This window comes from Platichthys flesus, chromosome 23 (assembly GCF_949316205.1).
Source record: "Platichthys flesus chromosome 23, fPlaFle2.1, whole genome shotgun sequence".
Classification (NCBI taxonomy): Eukaryota; Metazoa; Chordata; class Actinopteri; order Pleuronectiformes; family Pleuronectidae; genus Platichthys; species Platichthys flesus.
The window spans coordinates 14,043,111-14,063,795 of NC_084967.1; the positions used below are offsets into that span (position 1 = coordinate 14,043,111).

Here is a 20,685-nt window from a genome sequence, read left to right on the forward strand (position 1 = left end):
TTTCCTTGAAAAAAAATTCCATGCTACCTCCTGATTTTCCAGGTACCATATTAAGTGATGATCTATTGGCCCCTGAAGCTTTCCGCCCCCATCCGCGTCCCCCTCCCCTCACAACCCCCTAGGACACCTGACTACTGACTTGATTTAAAAGATGTTCCAGTCAAGTCTACATTGTAAATGCTTAGAGTTTATGTCTTATTGATATATACATGCATGAAATAATGCATGAAGCTGTATATGAACCATAATTTATTGAACAGGAACTTTGAGACACATGAGGACTGGGATTGATATATGTTCTCTCTTCCACTCCTCTCCTATCTCATCCTGTCTTCTTCTCACCACACCTCCCCTCTCGTGTCCGCTCCTGTCTTCTCTTCCTACTCTTCTCAACTCCTCTCCACTCTTCTACCTTTTCCTCTGTCATCCTCTACACTTGTATCCTCCTCTCTTCTTCTCCTCTTTCATCTTCCCTCTTCTCTTCCTCATCCTGAATCTGCAGCATGTCATTGTCACTCACTCCTGTAATGCATCACACATTTGAGATTATGAGTCTTACGTAGCCGGGGTAGTATGCCTACTCCTGCTCTGTAAAAGCTTTTGTATATCAAACTAATAGACCTAAAAGGGAAAACATAAGGCTGGTTCCCCTGTGGTTCCTCGGTACAGCAACCTCACCAGTAAGCTTAGCTTAACAGTATAGATGTATAGAATCAGTCTGGTCATGATCAATGATTTTTCAAAAATGTCTCACCCAAAATGTTAGTCGTATAATTTTTTTAAAGAAACAAACGAAAATCACAAAATAGCTAAAAGTAGATATAAGAATGAATGTTACAAAATTGATCAAGACTAGACTGGTCATGTCAACTAGTACAGAAGTAATGTCACAGCCTAATGTGAAAATGTATTGGTAGTTAGCTAGCAATGCAAGCTAGCCAACACTAGCTAGGTAGTTAGCAAGCTGAATGTTGGCTAGCAAGATTGCACTGCATGTTCTTTCTAACCATCATTAATGAATCCAAATTCAAAACAAACTACCCTAAACGTGGTGAATAACACGGTTTTAGGAAAAGTCAATGAGTGAAATACATATGGGGAACAAACATAGTTCTAGTATTTTAAAAGCAAGGGTTTAAAATTACCTCAACAATTCCAGTGTGAGCTTCTAGCTAGCAGGTTGCAGCTAGCTAGCTAGCAAGATTGCACTGCTTACTAACTATCATGGATAAACCCAGGTTTACCACACAATTAAAACACAGCTACTTACATTTGAGGATAAACTTGCATAAAAAGTTTCACTGTAGATGTCAAGGCTCCCGTGTTGGCTGGAAAATGCATGTATTTGACCCTTCTATTGAGATCACGAGTACTGTTTCTCGGTTATTGTTCCCGAAGTCCACCAATCCGAAACTATATTTTCAAAGTCCATATCACCAGGTTGCCTGATAAAATTCCAACATCCATAAACCAGATAGGATGCCAAGAGCATGTTCTACAACATGGGATCATCCATGCGGTTCACAAGGGTTTTTATAAACTCATCCTAATTCTGTGCTCAATAGTTTCATTTTATTACTATATTACACATCATCCAATACAATTTTCAAGGACAACTGTTTCAATTTCCATGTAGGTGTTCACTTTTGCTCAGTTTCCATGACTTTTCCAAACCTGGAAAATGAAAAAGTAAATTCCATGTTTTCCATGGTTTCGAGGTACCGTGGGAACCCTGTTGTTCCATCAGTCCTTGACTCACATCAAGGACTGAACGATGGCTACACAACTTTCAGGTGAATACACAATTAATACAGTAATACAATAAATGTACTTTGTACCATTCCACTGCTGCACAGGCGAGCGTCAGCACACATGCAAATCACCAGTGTGCATGTGTGTGTGTGTGTAAACGACCCTGTTGCGTACAATTGGCATAAAATACACAAAGGCCAAAATACATTCTTTTTTTAATACTTTCTTTATAACCAGACGATGTAACTTAGGAGAAAATGAATTCACATCCTGTTGCACCACACTGAGGTTCTGCTGCTGTGGCCTCAATTAGTCTGGTGTGAACAGCAGCTAATGGGTGTTTGCAAACTGGGCACACACACACACACACACGGACCTATGCAGCTTCTCCACCCGGTGCTACTGTATTTGAGCTGAATGCTGAAGTGTGGTGTTGTATTCAGGCTCATATCGATTCCTATTTGCAGTGTGGTTCACGCAAAATGGACAATAGCAACAAAATTTGCATCATGTGTTGATGAAATTGGGCAATAATCACAGAAACCACAGATTTACATTAGTACACAACCTTTTAACACAATGAGCTGACACAGGGAGCACAGCAGGGAGGAAGAATGTAAATAACTTACCTGTAGAGACTCGTCTTAGTTCCGTTTCTAACGTGGGCCTGTAGGACATTACTGGGCCACATGGTCCACCACCATTTAAAATGGCTGCTGGGAAGTTGAATGGAGCTGAACTAGCGTCCTGGTCTCTTCCTCCACTGGGGAAACTGGTCAGCTCACTCGCTCGGTGGAATCTAGTTTCTTTGTTCTACTAATGTTGACTTGAATGGCTGTTAACAAACATGGACGACATGACAGCTCCACCGAAATGAGGCCAAAACCATGTAGATCGCCCCCTGATGGCCGGCCGTGGTATAAGTCATCAGTAGGCTGCATGTTAAAGTATACGTCAAATCAGGTAGTTCTCATTTGGCGAATTTTACCATCTTTGAACTCATTTTGTTGGTTTTCAGGGATTGCGACTTAAATGATTTGGTTGATTGTAGCTGATGTTTATAGTTTCTTGACCATATTTCTTGAATTAAATGTCGTAGCAACAAGCAGGTGAACACGGGGAGGAGCATGTAGCAGAAAGAACCAGATAGTTCCCTCAGGGGACTGGTGGAGACCAAAACGGAGGAAAAAGGAGTGGATATCGGATGTATATTTAGCATGGGGTCATTTACACAACTCCTAATGAATTGGAGGCTGTGACTTACATAATCAGCTGTTTTTCCATCGGTATTTATACAAATTAGACATCAGGCTGTGGAGACGACCTTATCAGTGGTTTACATCACAGTCACAAGTCAATGGGGAAACAGGATTAAGGCGGCTTCTATGCATCAGTGAACACACGTCGGCCCTAAGAGTTCAGGCCTGATCGATGCTCATCTGAACAAACCTCTGCATCGAGCGCGGCAGCAGGTAACGCAGCCTTCAAAAGGCCACTCTATATCAATGTGGTGGAGGTCCTGTTTCGAGCTCACGACATTGTGTGTGTGTAGCTGCCGACGTGGAGACAACAAGGCATCTCCATTCATAAACAGACGCACACGAGACATTTAGAAGCAACAGTCAACAGATTGAATATATCCATCAAAGCACCTCGTTTAAAATGCTTCAGCAACCGTTGACACACGTGTGAAAGGACACAGCGACTCCACCTTGTTTGTAATTGTTTTTTTTATTAGCAAAATAAGGGAGATGAGTCTACAAAGATCCTCCTTCTGCGGAGAACACACACATACATCGACAGTTGTGGCAGTTTCTTTAAATGAACAGATCCAGGATCGTGTCTCACCTCTTGGCAAAGTAGAACCGATCTAAAAAAAAAAAAAAAATCACAGACCAGCTTTCCCTTGACCTTCTTTATTCCCGTCACCTCATAATTAATCGTCGCCTTCTTCACGGATCCTCAAACAGCGGGCCCCCCCTCCCCCCTGCCCTCTACTCACTGCAGCTGGATGAGATCCATCCTCACCTTTACAACAATCTTTTCGGTGGTTCCGTTTTTTTTCCACCCTCCTCTCCACCAGAGACCTCCTCTGAATACATTAAAATATACAGTAAAATGTGCCATCTCTGGTCTTTGTACTTTAAAACACGTGAGCGTATTAGAAGCCCAGCGCCAGCTCGACGAGCCGTTTTCTGAATGGTTGGGAGGAAGGGATGTTTTCTTTATACACCGTTTAAAAACACCGACCCCGGACAATGTACATCTCGGTATTGTACTGTGTGGATCGGCCAGCGAGGCCTGGGGGGGGCGTAGTGGGGGTTAGTGGACTGTGGAGGCTACATGTTGACGACCCATGTACCTGTTTAAACCAGAGGGAAATCCTCCTCCTCCTCCTCCTGATAGCTCAGTGGTGTGCACATAGAAGATAGCAGGGACACTAACGTATGAAAACAGTTTACCTCTTTATGTTCAGAACAGGTCAGCAGGCAACAGAACAAGCATCAGGACTAGGACCGCAGTGAAAGGCATGCGAAGGCACAGGAACCAACAAACTGGACTCAAAGTTGTGCCTCTTCTCTTCCCTTTCGGTTTGAAGGTAAGGAAAAAAAGAAGAATGTCCACCGATAGCAAAGTTTCCTTTTCCAGAGACACCGGCAGAAGAAACAGCAAAAAAAAAATCTTCTTCACCTCCTCCTCGAGAATAGAAACTAAAAAAAACAAGTGGAAATTGTGCCGTGACGCTTTTACAATGATACAAACATCCTACACAGATTTCAAACGCTAGTTCAAAAATGTTCCAAGACAAAAAAAACATAAATAAAGCTGTTAAAAGTGGCGTATAGTACAGCGCTGGTCCGTGACCGATCCTCCCGACTCGTCTCATCTTCCCCACCAAAAATGCACAATAAGCTGGCTCCACCGCCTGAGGACACAGAGAGAGACGTGAAGGGAGGGGGGGGAAAGAGGAGGGAACCTCGTCGCTGACATTTCACAAACATCTAAATGGAGCACAACATATATTCATCTATATTTAGATGACACTGATTCCAACGATTCAGTGATTAAGTTATGAGTTTTGATTTGGACCCGATTAGCCTGCATGTCTGTGGTCAGCTCCAGCTCCTCTGTGAGTCTGAAGGATTCAACACTGGTTTGTGAAACACATTTTGAAAAACGCCAGATTGGAGGCAGGCATTTAAAACCGGGCTCCCTCTGTTTCCTTAGCAACTCCCACCGCATCCCGATGCTACAGGGAACACGCCTTCAGTCATTATCCTGACGCGTGTTCTCATCCGTGACGCACAGCCACACACGAGCCACACATGTGTGCGAAACACACGTCCGTGGCATGTGAGCCAGTCGCAAAGGGGAGGAAGAAGAAGAAGAAGATGGGGAGGAGGAGGAGGAGGAGGAGAGTTCCTTACCAAGAAAAAAAAGGGTCCTTGTGGTCATGGTCCTCAGAAGAGACCACAGTCCTTCAGGTTGTTCTTGATGATCACGTCGGTGACGGCGTCGAACACAAACTGCACGTTCTTGGTGTCGGTGGCGCAGGTGAAGTGGGTGTAGATCTCCTTGGTGTCCTTCCGCTTGTTCAGGTCCTCGAACTGGCACTGGATGTAGGCGGCGGCCTCCTCGTACGTGTTGGAGCCTGGAGAAGACGAGGAGAGCGGGAGGGTCAAAACCATAAGAGTGGATTTAAAGACGAGCCAAATCATCTGGAACACGCCCCCTGGTGGCATTTTGAAAAGATATGTCAAGACATTCAAATGCTGCCGTCTCACCTGCATACTCCGGGTAGCAGATGGTGAGAGGACTCTTCTTGATCTTCTCCTCAAACAGGTCCTTCTTGTTGAGGAAGAGGATGATGGAGGTGTCCGTGAACCACTTGTTGTTGCAGATGCTGTCAAACAGCTTCATACTCTCGTGCATTCGGTTCTGAAGGAAAGAAGGAAGACCCCGCCGGTCACTAGGCTGCTGGCTGATCCGTGAACACTGAGAGGACTCCATCTGTGACCCATCAAGGAGATACTAGCTCTCCTCCAGGTCTGACTCACCATCTCCTCGTCCTCGGCCAGCACCAGGTCGTAGTCGCTGAGGGCCACGCAGAAGATGATGGCGGTCACGCCCTCGAAGCAGTGGATCCACTTCTTCCTCTCCGATCGCTGACCGCCCACGTCGAACATTCTGGGGGACAGAGAGAGAGAGACAGTGTGTGAGCATGTTCCTCGTCACACATCCCATCCACTCGAGTGATAACCACAGAACACACAAGACAATATGAGCAGTGATGTGGAACCCAAAAGGCAAAAACGAATGTGTGGAAGAGTCGCTGGTCTCACTGATGACGAGACGTGACGAAGAGGAAAGAAAACAACAAATCTTTGTCTTTGCAATGGGGAGAATATTCATAGGTCCCGTTAATCACTATGTCCACTGTAACCGTCGAAGAGGATTAAGGAAGAGGAAGAGACTTTTAGCTTTTACAGTGTCTTTCCTTTTTGCCCTGCTAAGAGGAACGGATGTGGGCGATTTGCTGATCTTCACACAACCTCACATTTCGAGAAATTAATTATAAAGGAAGATTGTTAAGGAAAATAAATCATTAATTAATTTGTCACTCAAAAGATGCTGGAAACCAAATAAATCAATTCGACTTATTTAAAAGATCAACATCCTGGCTGAGAAGATCAGTTCTGTTTAATTCTCTTTACCCTCACAGCTGGAGAGTTAGTGAGCAGAGAGCTGAAATATTATTATTATGAAAAAAAAAATGAAAGTACAGAAACAGAGCATTTGCTTGTGGATAAACTTTGTGTTTCTGTGCAGGGTTTCTTCTTGTACAGAGAATTGCGTGATGACAAATTCTAGTACAGTAGGAACCAATTATAGTGAAGAATTGTGTATCTTCAGTATGGAGTCCCACAGCTTGAGCGAGCTTTGTGGTTCTGTGGCTGTAAGCACCCCCCCCCCCCCCCCCCCCCCCGGGTGTCTGCCCCGGGCTCAGAACCACGCCCACCTGACTTTCGGCCAGGAGAATCCCCCTGCTGTGTTTATGTAACCAACAAACAGTGGGATTCTGTCTTCCGGTCGTGAATGAATTTCAATGTCAGTGTGACAAACATGACATCATGGAGCCGCCTGCCCCCACGTTGTGTCTGAGCGGCCTGAGTCACCGCTGCTGCTGCTGCTGCACGACACCATCACACACACTGTGTCGCAACCCACAGCTGCACACGCAACAAAGGGAATTTCAATTTGAGCCGGTGAGTCAGTAGCAGGAAGGAAACCTAATTAAGCCATCGTGTAAAAAGAAACAACTCAGTTTGATGTGATTGTTCAAGTGGAGTCAATTCTCACTTGAAGTGCAGGTCCTTGAACGTGAAGTGCGTCTCCACAATGCCTGTGGTTTTGACTCGGGTCCTCAGGACATCCTGCTGGGTTGGGATGTAGGTGGCCTGGGATATCCTGTCCAGATCGTTCAAGTAGCTGCGAGGAGGAGGAGGAGACGGTCAAGGAGGAGGAGGAGGAGAAGGAGGGATGGGGTGAGGAGAATCAAAAGGAGGTGAAAGGGAGGAGAAGGGAAACAAGTGGGAGAAACTGTATCAGAAGCATTAAAGGGCAAGTGCGTTCAAACCACTCAGGTTAGATCCTTTCAGACTGGAAACCAGTCATGATTCCAACTTTCCTGTTGGAACAACATTTGAGTGGAAAATGACTTCATGTTGTGAAATCTGAGGATTTTCTTTCAACGTTGTTTTGCAACATTTTGGGATTGAGCCTTGACAACGAGTTCCCATCAACACACAGGCTCAGCTGATCACGAGTCAGTCACACCTGTCAATCATCACATTTCTCCAACATCTCTATGTGTACTTTTTGTTCGTTCATCTTTAGATACAGTCTATAACCTGGAAACATATTTAAGACCTAAATACAGGAACCGTCCCATTTCACTGAGATGTGACTGAACGGTTGTTTGGTCTGTGTTCGGTGGATTCCCTGCAGGTTCCTTCCTGGTTCGAAGGAAACGCAGCTGAAGTGGAAATGTCCTACATGAAAGTGTGAATGTGTTTGTGGTGCAATGGATAAACTGTCTGTCCTGGGAGCTGCTCCACATTGTTCTGCTTGTGAATGGGAATAAAGAGGAATAGGAGGGATGGTGTTTCTCAGAAGGATTAATCAAAGGAGCAGATTTTTTTTTAACTTTATTTAACATTGCTACAGAGGTCGTTCTTTCGACCTTTCTAACTGATTTTATCTTTTTGAAAAGAGCCATTAGCTGTGGGCCATTTGTTGGGCCTTGGCACTTAAAGTGGATTCTAGGCTTTTTTTAATTCCTCTTACTAAAACCCCTGTTCCGTGAAAATCCCCTAAAACAACATTTACTCTTTTTTGCTCATGGTGGTTGCTATTACAACAATCTAAGAAAATGTGTTTTTCTGAACGGGCTTTCACCAGAAAACTACAATCACATGATGAGCATGGTTTGCTTTGAAGTCCCTCAATTATCCAACTGATAGTGTGACCTTAAACATTTTTCTTAAAATCGCTTTGAAGGGAATCAAATGACATTTAGCAACTGAATCAACTGAATTCAAGCAACTACATTTTGGAGAAATCCTCTTGACGTCTAACTTTCATTTCTTTTTTAATAACATTTCAAAAACAAAGTGGTTCTAGCTTCTTAAATGAAAAGTTTCTTTTTATTCATTTTTTCAGTCTTTTTATGAAATGAAACTAAACTTTCTTTGGGTATAGATTTTTACTTTTGTATCTCTGGATCCAGGTGTCAAGTTTACTTATTATAATATTTAGTTATTATATACACACAGGATCACACATGAGCGTTCAAACTCCCTTGACCCGACCTCAAGGTTACATCTGAGGAAGGGAGAAAGATTAGAGACCTCTACTTCCTACCAGACAAACACCAGTAATCTCTCCTTCCAGCAAACAAGCCTGTTGTTTGTCTTCCAGGGAATTAAGTGAAGAAAGAAAAGAAAAAAATACACAAGCTTTAACAATAGTGTTTTTTGTTCATGAAAAGCCTCTGGACAGCAGGATTAAGGGAACCAATTAGAAAAATGACCAACGACTGCGGTTCCCTCGGCGCGTGTCGTCAGAGCTGCTGTTTGTTCTTCTGCAGCCGAACAGACGAATGGCTTTTCTCCCCATGAGGCTCAGGAGCTGCCTTGTGATGATCTCACTCGTTTTGATGCCAAGGGCTCTTGCACAATATGCACGGTATTCAAGCCGGGCGAGAAAAGTAACTGTGTTGAGGATTTTGTTTATGTGATTGGGCGATTTCTCTTTTCACTTTTTAAGCAAAGGCTCCTGTGCTGAGGTGCGAGGTCAAAGATCCTTTATTCTCTCCGGCCGCCGCTCTTCAGAGCTGACAGAGGAGGACAAATATTGACAGTCTGAAAGTCCAGACAGACGCGTGACGCTGCAGCTCTCTGTGCTCTGAGCACGGCCAGAGGCTGGGACGTGTGGCGGGTGGAGGTCCCACCGATACGCCTGCTCAAATCACTAATTAAAACCAAACGCACTGGAAACATGAACACTGGACCGAACCCACATTCCAGAAAAGTGTATTTTGACATTTTAGTTTGGTCCATGTCACATCCACTAACATAGAGGGGGCAGGGTTTATGACCTATACTGCAGCTTGCCACCAGGGGAGGAGCTGTCATGTCTTCCACATTTATTTACAATCCACAATTAAAAGTAATTGACAGAATTTACAAAGTGTGTAGGTGTTAAAATCCTGATGCACCCGTGTCCTTAGATGTGTCTGTGTGTGTGACTCACTATGCTGCCGAGTCGTTGAGCTGATATTCGCGGGAGCGGCTGAAGCAGGCCTGAACGCCTCCGTCCTTCCACAGACGTTTGATGACGCCAGCGAGCTCCGCCGTCATGAAGCCTTCCTCAGCCGAGCCGGCGAGCACAAACAGCTGCCGGGCATCGTCCTGGCGAATGGGGTAAAAAAAAGGTGGAGTCAATATCAACTTGAGTGACAATCTTAGTAATTGCACCACCTTCATTGTTCACTCTAATCCACTTTCCAAGCTAAAATACCAGTAGACAAGACCTATTTGTCCCTGTGCACATGCGAGGGCAAGACGGGACCTTTCTCAATATCAACAAGGCGTCAAAGCATTTCCTTGGAATTTAACACTATAAAAAAACACTTTAAATAACTTATAAACAACCTCTGAATTCGTGACTACAATCAAGCCTAAGATTTACTTTCCCATGAGCCTTTTTCCTGCAGACGCTTGAGTGTTCATGCCAAAAATTCACTTTAAACTGAATTACATCCCTCTCTCCGTCACTCACAGCTCTCGCGGCGTCGCCAAAGTCGATCTTGAGGCGGCCCATGGCTCTGATGATGGCGATGATGGACTGGATTGTGTTGCTGTAAACCACGGCCTTGTACTGCTTACATTCCTCTTCTGAGTAGCCAGCCTCGTGGATGATCCTGCAGAAAGAGAGAGAGAGAGAGGGGGGGAACCAGGGTCAGGAATCGGGTCCTTTTTCTGCACCGTAAAACAAAACGTCTTCTTCCTTGACTTCCTTTTCTCCACGGCTCTTATTTTAATATCCCATTCAGAACTCGGACCTGACATGCTCAGAATTATGGTCAGGCCACAGTGTCTCTAATCTCCGTGCACTTGGTTTCTGAACGCTTTAACATGTGGTCATCCAGAGAGAGCAAGCTCCTTTCACACAGACCGTCAAGGGCCTCAATCTTCTGTGTTAAAGACAAGAGCGCCTTCTTCACGAAACATCAGCTGAATGCACACAATCTAATATAATGTCGGATTCCAGCTATTTAGCAATTTTACTTGAAGGAGAAAGTATAAAAGTATCATTTCACAAGTGAGGAGAAAGAAGTGGGAAGTGTTCCTATTTGTGTTTCTTTTAATTTATAGTTATTTATAATAAAGTTGATGGTTAAGCTGTAACCAAGACTCAATGAAATGTCTTGTTCATAAGGGTTTGAAAACGTCATCGAGTTACTCCTTACTATGGTTACTGGCCCCTAAACTTCCCCATCAGTCAGGTTCTAGTATTATGCTTCAATAAGTATAAACTCTGAAGTAAATATGAAATATTTCTTCTGATTTATAAAAGAGTTTAAGAGGAGTAAAATAACATTTCTAGATGTGCAGCCTTCAGCTCTTCCTCCCCAGGTGAAGAACCAAGAGGAGAAGTCACGTCACAGAAGAGCAGCTGCTTTATAAGCCATGTCTCCAGCATGTGTGTGTCTACTAGTATGTGTAGCACACACACACTTTGTATGTCTGATGGGAGGGAGACATGTTTTCTGCGTCTGTCTTCTTCATGGTCCATTAACAGGTGGCACCTGTTTGTGCTGTGATTCCCGGAGCATATCATCATCCAGAGGGAGATGCTACGAGAGCACGGGTTGTCGTTTGACACAGTTTGTGTTGTGGATAATAAAAAACCGCTCTGTGAGAACAATAGCTGATTGCAAAAGCCATTATCAACACGCTGGAAGAAGACAGAAATAAACAAGGTTTGTTCTGAGTGTTTTTCTGTGTGACAGAGAAGTAGACGCGACTCACTTCATCTGCTTGACAATTGTACTTTTCCCCGATTCACCAGCACCTGGAACACAGAAAGGAAAAAAAGAGAATTATTCGACTGGAAATACTTCAAATAAATTGACTCCTGCAACAAGCAAGAAATTCAACAACAACAGAAGTGTGGCCGAAAGTATCTGACGAGGAACCACGACAAAGAAACCACTTCATCTCAGCAGAACTGAGAATGAGCGTGTGTGTGTGTCTGTGTATCTGTGTGTGTGCGAGTGTGTTTCCAAGTTAAAAGAAGTTATTACAGTCCTGGTTAGGCCGGTGCTCCAGGGATTTCCAGTCTAATATACTGATTAGTAGTAATACCTTCTCGGTCAGATGACTGTTCTGTGATCGTGCTTCACTCCTGTGTGTCTGAACCTCACGTTGTGTAAGACCGTGTGTGTGGAATGTTATCAGCCGTGGCTTCGCATCACGCTGTCTCTGCGCCACGGCTCCTGGCCGTAGAGCGGCATGTGACTTAGCAGCAAAAAGGATTATTATCATCGACGGTGGGTAGGGTGGGGGGGCGTGGGGGGGAAGCTGTTAAAGTGCCAGAGAATCACGGCGGTGTCACCTCCGGATGGCAAAAGGCTCTCGGAGTGCCGGCGACTGTTCAGATTGACTGCCGAGGAGTCGACTGGCGAGACGGTGCTTTGATGAGAAGAGCAGGGGGGGGGGGGGAAGACGGGTCCGGGGCGGGGGGGGCATGAAGGGAATCATGACCGTCGGCTTTTTGCTTCGCCGATCTCTCTCAAACGCCACCGCTCCATGGCAACGGCTCTCGTTATATCCAGGACATCTGTAGTGTGAGGCCACAGTCACCTGAGGAGGCTTTGTGGTTGTGTGTGTGTGTGTGTGTGTGGTTGTGTGTCTGTGTGTGACATGCTTGCTTCCACAGAGAGCGTTATGTATTATGCATCTGCTGCTCTTTTTCCTCGACTGTATTTGATGCCCTCGTAGCCGCTCACTAGGAAGTTGCCCTTTCGCTAAATTCGTCCCCCCCCCCCCCCCCGGACCAAAGCCACCTGTGATGTCCTCATAAACCACATTGATCCACATCTACTAATGTGCTCCCAGCGTCCTCACATCAGAGGAGACTTACAAGGGAGGCAAACCAGCCGGCTGTCAGTGGCGTCACGTAGCCACTAGGGACGATTTTCCAAAACACTTCAGAGATGGTTATTCCCCCAGTTAATGCCCCCCCCCGGCCCTAGCCGCAGAATACAGGGAAACTGGAATCACGTCATGACACCTAACGATGTATTTTACCCTGTGACACTGTCAGCAGAGACAAGATGGCTTGTTCTTGCATAATAAATCCCCCCCACACCCCTTAAACTAGTTCCATGTTTCTTGATGCTGCAAAAACAAAAAGAACATGGCAACGCTGCATTTCTGACACAAGGCAACTCATGCTGGAGGTAACTATAAATATAAATTTAACCCAGAATGAATGAATGATTAAATAAATATAAATATATAGATGCATTCCACAGCTGTGTGCAATTCTGGATTCCCACAAACTTGCCCTGCATGCTGATAGTGCAGCGCTGGCACTTCACCTTCAGTATAATTGGATGAGATCCACCTGAGGACACATTATTTTAATTACGTGTCACCACTCGGGTGCTGGAGCGGCCTGGAGGGAGGGGATGTTGTGTGTGTGTGTGTGTGTGTGTGTGTGTGTGTGTGTGTGTGTGTGTGTGTGTGTGTGTGTGTGTGTGTGTGTGACTGTGTGTGTGTCTGTGTGTGTGTGTGACGGTACAGTGGCAGCTCCCTGGGCTCCCAGGCTAAACACTCAGCTGTGTGAATCCCTGTGGAACTCGCCACGCAGACGGTGGCAGATGTACCTCGCTGCTCAACTGGGCACAGCCGGGGGGGGGGGGGGGGGGGGGCTGACACAGCCGTAGCCCTCGGCCAACTTCAAGACACTTTGCGTTCTGACACAGTGCGTCTCGATGTGGGACTCGGGAAAAGCCACTTTGAGACTCTGAGCTCACGTCGAATCCAAAGCAAGCTCCTATAAAAATGATAAGAGAAACTTTTATCTTACTGCTCATAATGTGACTTCTCCCACTACCACTTTGTTTGAGAGGAGATTTTTGTTTTGTTTGAATCTTAATCTCTGGGCAGAAAAATAAACTTATTTGAATAACTTTAAGTCTTGTTTTGATTGCTGATCATTCAGCTTTTATCAGTTGAACAAAACAAAACATCTGTATTTGAATAACTGCAGCCGCATCTTCATAAATCAGATTATAGCTATTTTACCTTTTTAAGCTATTTTTATTGTATTTTTCTTTATTTGGCCGTCAAACACAACTTCCCAAAAATGCCAGTTTCCGGATCTTCATCACATTTACAGAATCAGAAAGGAAAGTTCCTCATATTTAACCAAACGGATGATTCAGACGAGTTCGAGCTGTTGAGAAATACTTGTGAACAATTTGCGTCAAGAAGTGAAAATCACCAGTGATGTCTGATGAATCATGACACAAACATATAATTGAGAAAAACATCAAAACCAAATTGTGTCAGAGACATGTTCTGCCACATCTGTTCACAGAGAGCGTGCTTACTCATTCTGAGCATTTCAGTGGTTATAGCTAGACAGATATTATGAATTCAAGGCCTGACCCTCATCATAATCAATGAGATGTGAGCTACGTGTTTATGTAAGCGTCCTCTTAACACCAGGGATATCATCAGGGTGTGGCTCCTGTCAAAGCCCCGAGGCCTGAGGAATACAAAACAGGGTCGGACGGAGCCGATGGCCCGGCGGCTCAGGGCCAGGAAAAGGTTAATGCAGGCGGAGCTGACTGCCAGGGACCACTTAGGAGGAGAAGGTCGCTCTTCTCCAGGAATCACTACACGTCATCGGCGTGTTATGTTGAAGGTAAATCAAAGTTCAGAACAATCACAACTCTGCTGATCTGCCAAAGTTTCCTGAGCTTTCCAGCAGGTTTTACACCTCAAACCAGGAATTCAACAATGACAATGACATCCCGTAATGTACTGTGCTCTGTGATTATGTTAAATTATTCCTAATGTCCCATAGCGTAAGGAAATGACTGAAATGTATTTTGACCGCGAGTGTTGCAAGATGTGTTCCTTATAATTATAAAGTTATGGAGAAAAAGGTTATTTTCATTCTTGGGCTGCCGAGCTAGTGAGAACACACAGGGGGCCAGTGAAACTCTGCTCTTCTAGCCAAGTGGGCCAGTGGTGAGAAACTGTTAGTGTTGGACGCTGCAGAAACACAAGAGTTGTCCTGATTTTGACATTCACACACACACGTACACACACGCAGAGCTTTCAGGGAGACATGGAAACACAGGCCTAACCTATTGCTCCTCATGCAGAGTCAGGTTACACGCCCTCAGCTTTGATACGCCCACCCCAGGACAGCTCCAGCGCTTCCAAACCACTGGAACAGCTGGTTCCTGTTTTCTGGTGGTTCGAACTATTTTAGGAATATCTCAGCAAACCATTGCATTGAAAAAGGAGGTTCATTCTTCTTCTCCTCCTCCTCACTGATTACAGAGAATTTTCCATCTGCAAACCACAAAAGCATCTTCCCTCTTGGAACTCCCTCTGGTTGATCTTCCTCGAGGTACGAAGGCAGCGAGGAATGATTTTAAAAACAGCAGCAGTGGATGTTGAATGTGATAAATGGCTACCAATCTTCCTTTCATGGATTAACAATACATCTCTGCTAATTCACCTGGAAAATCTGAAATAGATCCCTTGCATGGCAACCACAATTTCACTTTCTCTTTTTTTCCTCCAGTAGGTCGCACGTCATGTCGGCTTTGAGGTCAAATCCCTGGCATGAAGAGAACTCTGCATGGGTCGGGGGGGTTTGTGTGTGGGGGGGGGACATGCTGCTGGCCCAGCCCGTCCACAGTTTGCAGAGAACTCCAAGGACTGAAGGAGGACTTACGAAGTTTGGCACAATGCGCTAACCACATTAGTGATGCCACATGAAGCCAACGCCATTCCCCCGTATCTCAAGTCTTTCACTCTCAGTCACACACGTCCCTCTTCCCTCTTTTGCATTCTCTCTTTTATGAATTAAAGTCCCTCTCGCAGATTAATTCCTCTTTTTCTTTTCCCTCGTCCTCTTGCAGGATTTTAGTATGAGTCACTCGTGAAGAAGTCCAGGATGCGCCGAGCGGGTTCTGCCCAGCGGGGGAGCCGACCGTGTGAAATCACAGCGATCAATCTGCTTGGTGGCAGATCTGTGGAAGATTGTTTTTTCACACATGTAATGGAACAGACTAGACTTTACTAATAATGCATCCAGCAGCAATTAAAGTACTTTTTAATATCAGGGTCTTCAAGAACTAGAACACTGTCGTACCGGTCACATAATTTCTAAAATATGGGAAACATTCAATGACAAAAGTTAGTCAAAGACTGGACCATTATTAATAGAATCTTCCCACTGATACACGACAGCTATAGAAGGAGTAATTAGGCTGCGGAAATTGTAATCTATTCTAGCATGTAGATATGAATAGTAGGATAATTGGGTCCAGGAGATGAGAGAAAAAGGGAGAGCCAAATAAAGACGGAGAGCTAAATGAGAAACGTGTTCGGTTTTCTCCACAGAAAGACAAAAGGAGCCCGAGGCTGCCGGCAGGTTTGGACTTGACTCACAGAGATCCTTATCTGTTTCCCAGGCAAAATCTTTTTTTCAATGCAAGATGAATGATTTCATTAAACAAGAACTTGTCCCTCACGATCGAATGAATGTTCAAACTTTGATTAAACACGACAACCCCAAATCGGCACAAATTTTGTGTATCATTTGGTAGATACACAAGAGACTGTGTTTTGCAGCTGACACTTCTACAGGACTGCCAGTGCCTTCCTATCAAGACTTTTTAATCTGTAGAGGAGATGACCGTGAATCAACAACTCCGAAACAGAATCTTCCAGTCGACCAATCAGCAGGACAAACAACTCAACCCGCTCTTACGAAGGCCCCTCGGCTCTCTGCTGTGGAGCCCTTTCATTTTTAATGCTGCACCCGTGGGGAGTGTCATCTTACGGGGCCCTCTTCTCCTTTCTCCTGGCGTCTCCGGCACCGGGCTGTGTGTCACTTGTGGCGCTAACCTGAAGAGCGACCATGCTGAATGGATTGTACCCAAGTGGCAGGGTTGTTGTGCCAGGAGCCACCATGCTTTCCAACTGGAGACAGCACGGGTGAACTACTGCTGATAAAAACCTCTTATTCCACCCTACAGCAGCCGAGCAGAAACTTGACCCAACACGCTCGCTTTCAAATCAACAAGCCCCACCTGGCCTCCCGAGCACCTGTGGAATGTTGTCTACCTTCAACCAGAAAATATGTACGTTCATGTTGAAACAGGGTAAAACTGGGCATTTCAAGGGCCATTTTACGCCCTTGAAATGCAACGATTGTGCCATTTTTCATGAACAATAACACAAACAGAAGCAAAATGTGTTAAAATAAGTGAAAGAACGTGAGGGGATCTTGTTTATCTTGCTCTGGCTGACAAGTCTGTCCAAAAGGCCTCCAGCAGCTCCTCCACTGGGCCTTCTGCCGGGTGTTTGCCTGCTATTGATACTGGCTTCAGCGTTTGTGTCCTGGTAACCCACATACCGTGTGTGTGTGCATGTCAACATTTCCCCAAAGCCAGCCACCTGAAGGGCTGGTGGAAAAGTTCTTCACCTATGCTCTCTATTTACATGGATAACAGAGTTTCTCCACTTGCACAGGTAAAGCCGTCAATCGTGCACATTAGCTGGATTGTGGAGTTCCAGATACGTCACAGGGTGCCGAGAATCATGACTAAAAATTCCAATAAAGACTTGATGCGTCCTCAAGGTGGATTTGTGATTCATCCATTCACTGGAAGAACACATAACCTTTTGTTTGGCTGACGGTTGTTTGTGACGCTACCGCCGGGGATTTAAAGAGGATCTGAAAGTAACAGATAAAAGGTCAGGCAAAATTGGGCGATTGCTGAGAGGGTCATGACGCATCCATCCCCACATCAGTGTGTAACGCCACACAGCTGCTTGGCGATTTGTTTTTGTGCCAATTTGGTTTTAAACGGCTGCTATTTCCTGCTCATGTTCACCCCCCCCTCCATCATTTAACCACAACGTTACTGTCATTTCCTGTCATTCCAGCCCCTTTTCAGGACAACATGAATCAGTTGTTGAGCAAGATTTTACTTTGCATAACATACGAGGAGCCGGGAGATAAAACAAGTTTTAAAACAACAACGTTAACTCAACTAAGAAGTCTTTGAACGCACAATGTGTAACTTTGGCAGCTAGGGGGTCTCTCCATCACAACGATGACCTGAGACCTAGTTTGATGATGTCGTGAATCCCTACCACGGACTATAAAAACCTTCTGGATGCGACTCAGATGCAGATTGTGTTCATGGACGCTGGAATTAAACGTATTTAAGTTTTGGTTCACGTTACCCAACAAACAGCAACGATTAATCACGTAACAAACTACGCGCCAACCTTCCAAGTTGTGGTTCTGACAAGAGATGGTCTCCACGAGAATCTTCCCAGTCAGACACCGGCACCGCGTTGACCTCGCCGTGTGTCACCGACATTTAAATCTTGGAAAGACAGATAATTATCGGTTGATGTGAAAAGTTGAGCCCGAGAGAATTCTTGGTCTCGGCTGGAAAGGACAATTTGAAAACTTGAATCCCAAACCAGTGACTGAACCATTAAATACCTCTGGAAATGGCCTGGACTCAGCAAAAGTTGGGGCCCCTGATGAACTGGGAGGGAGGGGGGGGCTGTTTTCACTGCATCCACACAGAGGAAATGTGCCATTGTTGAGAGGACTTAGTGAAACAAATGGCTGAATGGACGTGATGCCAGCCACAGAGAAGGGGAGCAAGCAAACGAGAAATGAACTTGTCATGTGTTTGAATCCCAGTAAAACGGATTAATGTTAAGTTAAGGGTATTTTTTTTAGGAGGGGGGGGGGGGGTTGACAGTTAAAGGCTGTTGACAGATGGACCTAGCACGAGGGGAGAGTGTGTTTGTGTGTGTATGTTTCTGTGCGTGTGTGTGTGTCTGTGCCAGCGATGCGGAATTGAAACTCAAGGCGTCGATTAACCGACAGCACCACGGGGCTTGGAGGGGGGTACCTCTCCTCCCCGTGTGTCCGCTCAGCTCGCACCGCCGCCGGGGAGAAGTTCTCCTCCTGCCCCGGTCCCCACCTCCACCACCACCAGCACCAGCACCAGCACCAGCACCAGCACCAGCACCAGCACCACCACCACCAGCACCTCTACCCCTTCCCTCCCTGGCTCCTCACCCAGCAGCAGCAGCTTGACCTCCCGGGCCGCCTTCTCCCCGTCGTCCCGCAGGTTCCTGTCGATCATCTTGCTGCGCTCCACCGCCGCCTTGTCCTCGGTGCTCAGCGTGCAGCCCATCCTCGACACCGTCCGAATCCAGGTGGTGAGAATTAAAACACAAACACACGGACGCGCGGGGTTAAACCGACATCCGCGTGAAACGGGTTCGAAATCTGCTTCACCCGCTCACACGCCCTGTTTGTCAGGAGGAGGAGAAAAAATAAAAAAAATAGAAAAGGGGAAGCGATGCGACTTTTATTTTTCTTTAAAGATTTTTTTTTATAAATTATAAGTGTGCGTCGTTTCGTCCTCCCGATGGAAAATGTCGTTTTTTTTAATAATAATAAAAAAAGGCGTAAAATCCTCGTTAGGTCCGAGTGTGTCTCCGGGAGGATGTGTCTCTCTCGCGCCCGTTCGCCTCCATTCGCTGCGGCGGTAACTGCTGCTTGTGCCCGGGCGGCTGCGGCTGGAGGAGAAACTGAGGTCCGCTGGGCACGCACTTCCGGAGCCATCCTTCAAAACAAAAGCTGCCACTTCCTCAAACCCAATACCAACAGTCAACACGTCTGTGATTCCAGAGTCCTCTGCGCTCGTCAACATCATCAAATCAATTATATTTTATTTGAACAATTTGAATTTGAATTTGTATGGCCCATTCTCACAAATCACAGTTTGTTTCCTCCCTCTTTATCTAGTGAAGTGTTCGAGTCCACAAAACCCCATTTGGAGTTTCAGGGCTAAACAGTGTTGCAGCCAACTCCAGTACAATTGAAGTGAATGATGACCACTTGTTCAAACGTATAGAAACCACATAAAAATGCCTCCGTACTGCTCCTGTGGCATCATCAGAGTGTCCATAAGTCCCGACATTCAAATTCTCGCGATTTACACCAAGTTTTAAGCCTTCATGTCCTCTGTGACCCTCCTCTAGAGATGCGACTCGTGGATACACATTTGAGCAAAATGCTGGTTCCTACACATCCCATAATGCAGCTGAAGAGGGCCTTTCCTTGGATCCAACCTTAACATTAAACACCATTGTCTATATGTAAAGATGGACGACATGACAGCGCCTCGAAAGTGAAGCCAAATCCTCTCGATTGCCCCCTGGTGGCTGGCTGCAGTACAGGTAATAAACCCTGCCTCCCTCGTCTTAGCGAGTGAGACATGGTCCAAACTCAAAAGTCCAACTACACGTCAAATAAATGTTCTCAAAGTCGGCTTCTAACTTTTTACGTATCATGATGTCATGATTGACTGACTCAAAATTTGGTTGAGCGTGTGAATCTGTCTTGTCAAATCAAACATGAAGCTTAGCTTTAATTTGGTGTGTGTTGCAGTTGAACACAAAAGATTATTTTTTAAAGTAGTCTGATGCTTTTATTTTGAAGGTAGACGCCCTACCGGAAGCTTTTTAACAGCAGAAACCATTAAAACCTGCAGACCCACAGCTTGACGATAACATCTCATCACTTCTACATTATAAGCTGAATATGTGACTTTCATTATTAAATACGATCAACATATTATTGATTAAATTGTTGGTAACAGAAACAGGAGTTTCTCCAAAAAAACAACTAAAAACACTTTATATATATATTCCCAGTTGTAATACTTACCTGATCATACTAAGTACATTATTAAGTACATTACCTTTAAGGGATAAACGATAAGTGTACCATACATTTATGTGTATTGGTCCCATCGTAACTAACCCAGTAACCGTGACGGTGTCACCTTCTCAATCAACGCATCACGACCATTGTTTGTGGTTTAAATAATTTAACCTGTTGGACAAAGTCAAACTGGAGTCAACAGACACCGGGTGAATGCTGCTGGTGTTCAAACATTTCCACGGATCACACATTATCTCACCGAACATCGTCACATTTTCATTTCAAATTTTTTTGGGGGGAGCACATGCAAATGTGAGGCTCTGACCTTTCTGTCCAATCCTG

At 45.2% G+C, this 20,685-nt stretch overlaps 1 protein-coding gene across 1 annotated transcript; it reads right to left on the bottom strand.

Moving 5' to 3' along the window:
* Positions 1-3,464: 3,464 nt before the first annotated feature.
* gnai1 (guanine nucleotide binding protein (G protein), alpha inhibiting activity polypeptide 1) lies at positions 3,465-19,179 on the bottom strand. The gene is made up of 9 exons (XM_062382673.1): positions 18,688-19,179; positions 11,349-11,391; positions 10,096-10,237; positions 9,568-9,725; positions 7,114-7,242; positions 5,811-5,940; positions 5,538-5,691; positions 5,181-5,404; positions 3,465-4,678 (listed from the first exon to the last, which is right to left on the bottom strand). Exons 1-8 carry the CDS (start codon positions 18,803-18,805, stop codon positions 5,214-5,216), a joined length of 1,065 nt encoding a protein of 354 aa, XP_062238657.1. The 5' UTR covers positions 18,806-19,179; the 3' UTR covers positions 3,465-4,678; positions 5,181-5,213.
* Positions 19,180-20,685: the final 1,506 nt, after the last annotated feature.

Bases quoted from the DNA above. Each gene is read 5' to 3' on its own strand.
- gnai1 (XM_062382673.1), bottom strand. From the start codon at position 18,805: ATGGGCTGCACGCTGAGCACCGAGGACAAGGCGGCGGTGGAGCGCAGC. The intron at 10,238-11,348 runs GTGAGTCGCGTC...CTCTTTCTGCAG, and splicing joins ACAATTGTCAAGCAGATGAA to GATCATCCACGAGGCTGGCT. The intron at 9,726-10,095 runs GTGAGTGACGGA...CCCATTCGCCAG, and splicing joins TTGGCGACGCCGCGAGAGCT to GACGATGCCCGGCAGCTGTT.